The sequence below is a fragment of the Oryza brachyantha genome, chromosome 11, assembly GCF_000231095.2.
Source record: "Oryza brachyantha chromosome 11, ObraRS2, whole genome shotgun sequence".
NCBI lineage: Eukaryota > Viridiplantae > Streptophyta > Magnoliopsida > Poales > Poaceae > Oryza > Oryza brachyantha.
This window is the reverse complement of record NC_023173.2, coordinates 11,133,927-11,144,657: the sequence shown is the minus strand read 5'-3', so window position 1 is coordinate 11,144,657 and position 10,731 is coordinate 11,133,927. Positions and strand designations below refer to the sequence as shown.

At 38.8% G+C, this 10,731-nt stretch overlaps 1 protein-coding gene across 2 annotated transcripts; it reads left to right on the top strand.

Moving 5' to 3' along the window:
• Positions 1-2,840: 2,840 nt before the first annotated feature.
• On the top strand, positions 2,841-10,567 carry LOC102710826 (stemar-13-ene synthase-like). 2 transcript variants are annotated; one of them, XM_040528868.1, is made up of 14 exons: positions 2,841-2,945; positions 3,208-3,382; positions 3,685-3,746; positions 4,615-4,891; positions 5,022-5,202; positions 6,507-6,724; positions 6,853-6,973; positions 7,058-7,155; positions 7,258-7,469; positions 7,608-7,720; positions 7,813-7,911; positions 8,006-8,221; positions 8,709-8,850; positions 9,349-10,567. In XM_040528868.1, exons 2-14 carry the CDS (start codon positions 3,268-3,270, stop codon positions 9,931-9,933), a joined length of 2,439 nt encoding a protein of 812 aa, XP_040384802.1. In that variant the 5' UTR covers positions 2,841-2,945; positions 3,208-3,267; the 3' UTR covers positions 9,934-10,567. The 2 variants fall into 2 exon arrangements, with proteins under 2 accessions (XP_040384802.1, XP_006663438.2); XM_006663375.3 differs by having other exon boundaries at positions 3,177-3,382.
• Positions 10,568-10,731: the final 164 nt, after the last annotated feature.

The window sequence follows — 10,731 nt, the reverse complement described above, 5'->3', positions numbered from 1 at the left end:
TAGCAAGTCTTTAAGCACAACTAGAAGTTCTAAGAAAATCTTATTTGACCATCCATTGCTAGCTTTCATTTTTATAAGCTTGAGCGTAGTGGACAACGTGTGTACTTCGACTTGCATTCAGGATAAACCTATGTCTCTGCATCGGATACTAACCAAGTAAACTTTTTATAGTCTCTCTCATTGTACTCTTTGTGCTCTATGTCTCGCAACATTGCATCCAATGTGTTCTGGTCCACATCGAACATTTCATCCCCCAATGGCGACTGCACAAACATATCTTCAATTCCTTCTTGTTGTTGTTGCTGCTCATCCTCATTTATTTCTATGGCATTGTTACTCGCTTGAACTTCCTAACCATGGTAGATCCAATGGTCGCACCTAGGCATGAAGCCTCTTCTCACTAAGTGACTCTGTCTCTACACTCGACTTTCCCAGGACTTCTCATACTTACGGTCTGTGCATAGGCAGCCCATGAACTGAGCATTTCTCACACGCTTGTCATCCTCTGCTACGATTATAAATTCCCCATGTTCAATTTATATTTACTGCTCAAATGATTCATGTTGTACATCCAACTTCGATCCATCTACAATCAATTGAGAATATTACCATAGGTAGCGCTCATTACTAAATTACTAGTGTTAATCCATGTATATATATGTGTGTCTCTAGATCCCATGACATAACTCAACATGAATCTTATAGAATGTACGCTACTGTCTTTAGGAAAAATTGCATTGATAACACTTAATTGATCATAGAAGATGTAATAAATCAAGGTTGAACAATATGCTTCCAAGAAACTTCCATAATACTTATAAAATTATATAATAATGTTGCCTTGTATTTATGAATTATGGAATAAAGGTGTAGTCAATAATACCTTATTTCGATCAATTTGACTTTCCAATTTATTTTGGCAAAAAAATTCGCCCCTCACTCTCCCAGCCAAAATGTGAACAGTCAAATGGGTTAGAATAGCCAAAACTTTGGTTCATGCGGGTCATAGTACATGAGCCGTGACTAACATTACAATATTCGTCACGGTTCTATATTACACCACCCTTACTGTTAAGGAGTGATATCGGTCACGGTTGATAACTTCAGAACCGTTATGGATATTGTAATATTAGTCACGGTTCTCGATTTTGGACCATTCCTGATATGTTATCATGGCTCTATTGCTTGGCATGTGACAGATATTGCTCTATCTGTTACGTGCCAATAGGGTTGGTCATATCAAATATGGTTCTCGTTATGGCTCATTATGATATAATTTACCTATAACAGGTCGAATTGAGCTATTACGTTTATATCGTCGACGACACAGCGATCGGTACTAGTGTTATTCTTGCCGCCTGACATTTTTTTTTCTCAATTTGTTTATTATACTTTATAAATTCCACGAGCGATACGTAACCTTGCTTTGTTGCCGCAACATATTCAAATTACATGACTTTTATTGATAGTCATCTATTTTGTTCACTTATGCTTCTACCTACAAACCAAAATTTTAATTTTAAAACTTAAATTTAGAGTTTTTTTTGAGTTTTTTTACCGTAGTTTATTTTTTCTAGTCATTGCATATAGATCACTAAAAACACATATATAAAATTTATCTCTATATTATATTTAAATTATTAATAAGGCATATTGTTTATGCTTAATTTCAGCAAAACAATAAGCCTGCTAATGTACAGGTGTGATGCCTTGTATAACGTTTAATCAGAGTCTATCCCACCTCAAGTCCGTCGTCAAGAAATACTTAATTTAGTCACATTTCTAGATTGTCGGGCATGCAGTCAAATTCCAAGCAGGGTCAGAGTGACAAGACTCATCTCACTTTCACAACACCTTTATTATACGACGGCATAAGGGCATGTTTCGTTCTCAAAAAAACTTCTAAAAAAATATCGGATCGAATCTTTAGACATCTAAATAAAGCATTGAATATTGATGAATATTAATTATTAATTACATAGTTATGAAAGAAATCGTGAGACGAAATTTTTAAGCCTAATTATGATGCGATTAGCCATAAGTGTTACACTAACAAATATATGCTAATGACGGATTAATTAGACTCAAAAGATTCGTCGCGCGCGGTTTTCAGCCGGAATCTAAAATTTATTTTGTAATTAGACTACGTTTAATACTTCAAATGTTTGTCTAAAAACTTGATTTGATGTTTTTTAATTTTTTTCAAACTAAACAAGGCCTAAAATATAACCAAAGCAGAAAACTAGGTGTTTGGTTTCCCATAAATTTTTTAAGTTACTGTCACATCGAATATTTGGACACTAATTAGAAGTATTAAATATAGACTATTATTAAAACTCATCTCATACTCTGCACTATTTCGCGAGATGAATTTATTGAGCCTAATTAGTCCGTGATTAGCGAATGTGATGCTACAGTAAACATTTACTAATCGTGAATTAATTAGGCTTAAAAAATTTGTCTAATAAAATAGTCTTTATTTATGCAATTAGTTTTGTTATCAGTTTATATTTAATACTTTTAATTAATATTCAAATATCTGATGTGACAAGAGACTTGGAACCAAACAGCCACGGTGGCTTCAAATTTTGGTTGCCTAAGACAGAGGCGCCAAGGTGCACGCAACAGATCAAATGTGGAGGGCCCCAAGCTGGGAGGGCGCACGCAACTTCTTGGTCGTCGCCACATGGAAACGCCGGTCCAGAAACGCCTGCCCGGGGAGTACCCTGTTTCCACTTTCGCTTTCCATACGGACCTCCGCGAATGTTTGCGTCTCTCCGTGTGTGTGTGTATATAAGCAAACGGTAGGAACCACCACGAGGAGTTGTGAAATAGGTTGGTTGGTTAGTTTGATCCACATGTAAACTTCCCCATCCTCGCTCATCCACCGCTGATCTCTCCTCGGTTCTTCCGTGTTTTTTATGCCTTCTCCAGCCTGACATCTGGTATGTCCACCCTAGTTTCCATGTCTGTCTTTCGAGGGTGCGTGTGATACGAGAATTAAGCAGTTATCACTGACACGTGAATCCATCGAAATCCCTCGACTCCTGTTGAGAGCGTTTATTCTCAGCTACGGTCGAGTTTGAACATGATTTTTTTTTATGGTGGTTTAGGCATATCTAGTCTATATTGCCAAATATTTTGAACTCTATTATAATTACTGACATTATTTCTAGGCATATATCACATTCAAGAATTTCGAAACAGTTTCTCCTCGAAGTCTGTTTGAAGCTATTTCAAGTTGAGTGGTAGCCCGGACCGGGAACGATGTTGCTGAGTTCCTCTTCCTGCCTTGCCGGACATTTCCCTGGAGGAGCTTCACCCCATGGGATGAATTACCCAAGGAAACCCAGCAATGTGCCTCCTCCAGTGGTCACCAGAGGTATGTACTAGTGTACTCCCTCTCTTCTTATATATTTAATATCGTTGATTTTTTTATGTATGTTTTACTATTCGTTATTTTTAAAAATATTAAATAATTATTAATTATTGTTTATTGTTATATATATATAGCTTTACATATTAAAAAAAGTAAATAAAATAAACGGTCATATTAGTATCAAAATTTAACGGTGTGCAATATTTAATAAAGGAGAGAGTATGTTTGTTCTCTTTGAGGTCCCTTTCTGCTATACAGCCAAGATTACTGGGCGACACGTCTCACGTGCTATTTTTGACGAGCAGCAACAACAGGCGTTCGGAATAACTTGGAGGTTGTGCCAAATTCAGGAATCCTGCAGGGCATGGTACTATATATTATTATATATGAGTTACAGATCGTTTATTTTTCTATAGTTCAATGAATCGCGTCAATTTTTCGAGCGATAGTAGAACTCATAAGTCAATTAATAGTTAGGACAATAATACTGGTCAGAAAATATTGCTCCCTATGTACTTTCAGATATGACTGTTCATCTTATTGAAAATTATTATGTAAAAACAATTATAAGTTATGTTTACAGTGTTTTTTTAATAAATCAAATAGAACAAAAAAAATTAACAACTATGTAACTATTTTGGACGAGACAAATGGTACTCTCCGTTTCATATTATAAGACTTTATGAATTTATCTTAATTCATCAATATATCAGTATATATAGAAAATCTAACAAATACCATTGACAAACGTCTAAGTCCAAGAAAGGTCATTGAGGAGTGCGAGTTCTAGAAATGTCATCGCACAAACGAATTTATCTGAGAAATGCCATCGCTATTAGGATATTGTCCATTTCTACCGTTAAATACATTATTCATACTATACCACTTAACGAAAAAATATTAAGGGAACCCTAACAGCGATAGCATTTTTTAGACAAATTCATTTGTAAGATGGAATTTTGTAGAACTTACACTCACTGATGGCATTTTTTAGAATTAAGTGCTTGTCAATGTCATTTATTAGATATTCTCATATATATATATATTGTATATGTGTATAGATTTATTAGCACATAAATAAATTTAAATAAGGCTAGAAAGTCTTATGGAAGACATCAAACAAACAAAATTGGAGGAAGACTAATCGTAGAGAGCACCATAAAGGTGCCCATATAAACATGCGTATATATTTCAATCCAAGGCTGAATGCATTCATTTTGATGAAATATACTCAGCACAGAGACGAACTGAAAGCTACAGTGAGGAAGCAGCTGCAGGGAGCTGAGCCATCGGTGTCTTCATACGACACGGCATGGGTGGCCATGGTGCCACTCAAGGGCTCTTCCCACGCTCCGTGCTACCCTCAGTGTATCCAGTGGATTCTCGACAACCAGCAGCTCGATGGGTCCTGGAGCCAATCGGCTGAAGTAAACAAAGACATCCTCTTGTCTACATTAGCATGTATCGTTGCTCTCAAGAGATGGGATTGTAGCCCAGATCACATCAGGAGAGGTAATTCAAAGTTTAACAAAAAGTCATGTAATGATATACACATTTTATGTTGGTGCGTTGTTTCAATTAATTTTGTTTGTCTGTCTCGTCGTGTTTGAGTTTGACATGCTATGGAAAATGGCTGTGACAGGACTGCATTTTATTGGGAGAAATTTCTCAGTTGCCATGGATGGGCAGAGTGTCTCCCCTGTGGGGTTTAACATCACCTTTTCTGGTCTGCTTAACCTTGCTACTGAGATGGGCCTGGAAATTCCTGTTATGAAAACAGACATCGATGGTATTTTTTATCTTCGGGAGATCGAGCTAGCAAGGTTAGTCCATTTAAAAGATCCCTCGCTAATACTTCCTCTATATTTTTATATGACGCCTTGATCTTTATGTACACATTTTGATCATTTGTTTTAGTTAAAAAATTATATATAAATAGGCAAAAGTATAAGTATACGTAAAGTTCCTATAATAATAATATTAAAACAAAATAATTAATAATTATAAATTTTTAATAAGACGAATGATCAAATATAAATTAAAAAACAACGGCGTCATATAAAAAATAGGGAGGGAGTACTTAATTGGCATTTCTAAAGAACTTCCTGTTTTTGCATCTCTTTCAAGAGAACGGCTTCTATAGTAGATCTAACAACTTCAATGCATATTTGAGTCCCCAAACAATCAAAAATAGATCAGATCTTAACAACATTAGTTGAAGATATCGGCAAATTCGTTTGAACACGTTCAATTTCAATTGAGATATGGTTGTCTACTTTTTGAGGCGGTTCCCAAAAAAAAAGAAACTATAAATCATTGTGCTTTCGATTTCAACTGTGAGACCTTGCCATTATCCAAAGAGTATTTTTCCCATCCTTTAGTAGGTACCATGAGATACCACTATTTTCCATATAAAATTTGGTGAGCAATTTTACAATCCAACAAAAAGTAAGAAAAAGTACTTTAAGATATCGATACTTCGTGGTACCAAATTGTTTCTGATCATTGGCTCTAACAACGCACATCCTACTCAGCTAGATCTAATGGTGAGAAATAATTTGTTACCTCGATGCACCGGTTCCTCGAGATATTTTTGTTGGACTGGAGCAAATCTCAAATTTAGTACCTTATAGTATCTAAGGTAATAATAGGTACCAAATTTTACATAAAAACAATGATACCTCCTAATATAAAATTGCTCTTATTCCAAACGTATTTTCTTATAACTTGACAGTACAAAAATGTGTCTACTGTAAAAAAAAGTAATTTCTTTTTAGTCTTTCTGCTGTATTACACTTGTTCTCTATTTATGCAGTAAATAGGTTTCCATCTGTGTTATTTTCTACAAAAATGTTTTGGCCATGGACATATTCTCTAATACACATGTTTTATCATTACTATTTCAAACTATATGTTTATAAAAACCTAAAATAATATAATTATATAAGAAAGTTCCTACGCCAACTCTTCTTATATTTTAAACAACTCTTGCATCTAGAGTATCATATATTTCGGAAGGAAATTATTTACTTGTGTACTAATGCGTTTAGTTACACAGAGTAAATAGCTGTAGTGACACTTCTATCCTGTGGTAATTTCAAGCTTCATCAAGTTAATTTGCAAATAGGGATGGTGGTGGTACAGTTGCAGCAAGGAAAGCCTTCATGGCATATGTATCAGAAGGGCTTGGGAGAAGACAGGATTGGGACCTTCTGATGGCATATCAGAGGAAGAACGGCTCATTGTTCAACTCGCCTTCCACCACGGCTGCTGCAGCAATCTACAGCCGCAACGACAGAGCGCTTGACTATTTGGGTTCACTCACAAGCAAATTTGGTGGCTCAGGTGCATAAAGTTTTATATTTCGTCCAAACAAATGGCCAATAATAAAAAAGCATGTGCCAAACAGCAAGTATATGTATATATGAGAATTTAAATTGGAGATTTATTTGTACTTTTTCTTTGTTTTGCAGTGCCTGTGATATATCCAGACGATGTATACTCCCAGCTTTGCATGGTGAACACTCTTGAAAAGATGGGGATCTCTTCAGATTTCGCTTGCGAGATACGAGATATACTGGACATGACATACAGGTATTTATTTTGAATGTTACAGGAAATTGCTGTGTCTTTGAACACCTATTCCTTAATATCTTCATCATTCTGCTCTGCTTCCAGCTGCTGGATGCAAAACGAGGAAGAAATAATGTCGGATATGGGGACGTGTGCAAAGGCATTCCGCCTCCTTCGTATGAACGGCTATGACATCAACTCAGGTGCTTGTCCAGAAGTTGGAACATTATTTCTTTTTGTTTGGGTTTTACAGTACAAATCTCCTTTTGGGAAAATTTAATCACCACCTTGGAACTGTTGAACAGATGGAATGGGTCAATTTGCTGAACAATCCTGCTACGATGATTCAATTCATGCATATGTCAATGACATCCAGCCTTTGCTGGAGCTGTACAGAAGTTCACAAGTTCGCTTCTCGGAAGATGATTTGATCCTAGAAAATATTTGCTCTTGGTCAGCTAAGTTACTGAAGCAGCAACTCTCCTCAAGAAAGATATCAAAACCATTAGTACAGGAGGTAATTAATTCAGTACAACTATCTCTGTTCCAAAATAACTTTATTTTTTGATTTCTGTGTCCAACGTTTAACCATCCGTTTTATTTGAAACCAGGACAATTCTTTCTCAAAACATCATTTTGATCTCATTTTCTGCAGATCGAGTATGCCCTTGAATTTCCCATCTTTGCAACCGTGGAACCACTAGAGCACAAGGGGAACATAGAACGGTTCAAGACAAACAGCTTCCAGCTTGTGAAATCAGGACACTGGTAAAATTCAGAACACCATTCTCAAGGGTTCTAACTCATGCATTGCTATTACCAGCCTGAAACAATTCTGAACATGTCCTACATTGGATCAGTGGCTCCTCCAGCGCCAACACAGAAATCCTCTCCTTGGCCATCGACAAATTCCGATCCACCCAGTCCATTTTCCAGCAAGAACTGCAGGATCTCAACAGGTGCAGAGACATTCTACCTATCCATGATCCAACCATACATAAATTCTGACGCTGGCAGCTAATGCTTAATTGATTCGAAACATGCATTTCTCAGATGGGTGCAGGAACACAGGCTGGATGAGCTGAAGTTCGCAAGGATACTGCCGCTGCACGCGTGCTTCTGTGCGATCGTGCCGCTGTTCCCTCCCGAGCTGTTCGTGCCCCGCGTCGCGTGGAGCCAGAACGCGGTGCTGACGACGGCCGTCGACGACCTGTTCGACGGCGGGGGCTCCATGGAGGAGATGAGGAACATGGTGGAGCTCTTCGAGAAGTATGTATATATATAGCAGGAGTGGAATTTAAACCCTCGAAAGGATGTCCCCTTATTTATTGCATGCTATCTAAATAGTTATTAAAAAATTTTAAAGATATATTAATATAAGATATATCACTGCGCAAACATATAAGTTTAAATATAACTTTGTACAATCCATAACAAAAATAACAAATATGACTGTGGTTATGTATATACTCTTTACAGTTTAATTTGTTATTTTTGTTATAGATTGTAGAAGTCATATTCGAATTTGTATGTTTGTGTAGTGATATATCTTATATTAATAGATCTTTACCAATCGTTTAAAATTTTTTTATAACTATTTGGATAACATGTATTAGACGAATGGACATCCCCTCAAGGATTTAAATACTTTCCCTTATGCAGCAGTACACCACCTGCATGACCCATGCGTTTCTTTGGTGCATATGTTGGAGTGGGATCGATATACTCCTTGGTCCTGAACTTTTGCTGCTTGCAGATGGGACGACCACGCCGAAGTTGGGTTCAGCTCCGAGAATGTCGAGATCTTGTTCAAGGCCGTGTACAACACGACCAGGCGAATGGGTGAAATGGCCGCGCAGCTGCAGAATCGTAGCGTCATGGATCATCTTGTGGAGCTAGTAAGTCTGTCTGCCTGATATCGATTGATATTGCAGTCCTGGGGTTTTATGGCAGTGACAGGAGCAGCGTTGAAATTAATCTACCACATATAGTACTTTTCGTAGATATTTTAACTTGTTTGATTGGAAACATTGTATGGTAGTTTTGACCATGCACCTAGTTTAGTATGATAGACGTGATGAGACGTTTTCACTTTTCCAAAGTCAAACTTATTTAAGTTTAACTCCTTATAAAAAATATAGAAACATTTAAAGCACTAAATTAGTTATATAAAATCTAGCATTGAATATATTTCGATAGTGTATTTATTTTGTGTTTGAGAAATGCCCTATTTTTTCTATCAATATTGTAAAAATTAACAAAGATGGTTGCAAACCGTTAAAACGACTTACAGTACCAAACAGGATATATGTTAGGCAAATTTATCATACTACATGTCCCATGTTTCTTTTGCAATTTTATAGTTTTTCTTTGTACACAACGAAACGTTTGTGCAGTGGGTGGTGACGGTGAGGACGATGATGACGGAGGCGGAGTGGGTGGAGAACAAGTACATCCCGGCGACGATGGAGGAGTACATGCCGGTGGCGGAGCACTCCTTCGCGTTCGACCCCATCATCCCGACGTCGGCGTACCTGCTCGGCGAGCCGCTGCCGGAGGAGGCGGTGAGGAGCGAGGAGTACACCCGGCTGCTGCAGCACGCCAACACCATCGGCCGCCTCATCAACGACGTCGTGACGCTCGAGAGGGAGATGCGGGCAGGCAAGCCCAACAGCGTCGTGGTGCGGGCTGCCAGCCGTGTCGGCGGCGCCATGGATCCGGCGGTCGTGGAGGCGGCGAAGGAGGAGGTGAGGAGGGTGATCCGGATGGCCCGGTGGGAGCTGCAGCGGCTGGCGTTCAGGGACGGCGCCGTGGTGCCGCGGCGGTGCAGGGAGCTGCTATGGCACAGCGGCAAGGTGGCGAGCGTCTTCTACCGGGAGGAAGACGCCTACACCAAGGAGACGATGCGGACCATGGCCAACGCCGTGATTCTCGATCCGCTGCAGCTGCAACGAACACGCCCTACGCCTCCTCCATGCTGAGTGTACAAATACTTAATTTAGGCACATGTGTGGACTGTCGAACAGGCAGAGTCAAACTCCAAGCAGCCATGGTGAAATGCATGCAGTCACAACGAAGTCGAAAGCAGAAAAGTAAACGGAGGCTCCAAGCTGGGTATGTATGTACGCTGACACGCAACTTCTTTGGTCGTCACACGTGGAAACACCGTTCAACAAACGCCACTTTGGGGAGTACGAACGGCGCTGTTTAATTAGTCTTAGGAACACTTATTTAATTGCCATGCACAGTTCTAAGCATGTGAGTGTTTCTCTGTGTGTATATATATAAGCAAACGGTACGAAGCACCACGAGGACACCTGTGAATAGGAGAGCAGGTTGCCTTTGATCCACATGTAAACTTCCCCTTCTCTCTTCCGTTCTCGAGAGTTTTTTCTGCTTCCCCAGCCTCCGGGGGCCATCTGGTAAGTCCACCCTTTCCCTGTTGTCTCTTGAAAAGGGTGTGTTTGATAAAAAAAAAAGTGTTACGTGGAGCCGAGTATTCATAGACTACGATAATCTTTACATCAAGTTGTTACATTGGGGTTTAACGTTGTCACTTCGATTTATTGTTTTTGTTCTTACAATATTTTGTATGATTCTATAGCACAAAACACTTGAATAGTGCCGATTCTAAACTCCTTATGGGTGATGGTCTGACGGACCCCAAAAAGTGCCAGTGATGAGAGCTCCTCAGTGCTAGCTTGGTGATCATGCACTTGTGAGTGAAAAAAAAACAGCAGGCTATACTCGATCGGAGCCGATAATTGTTGGTCAACACC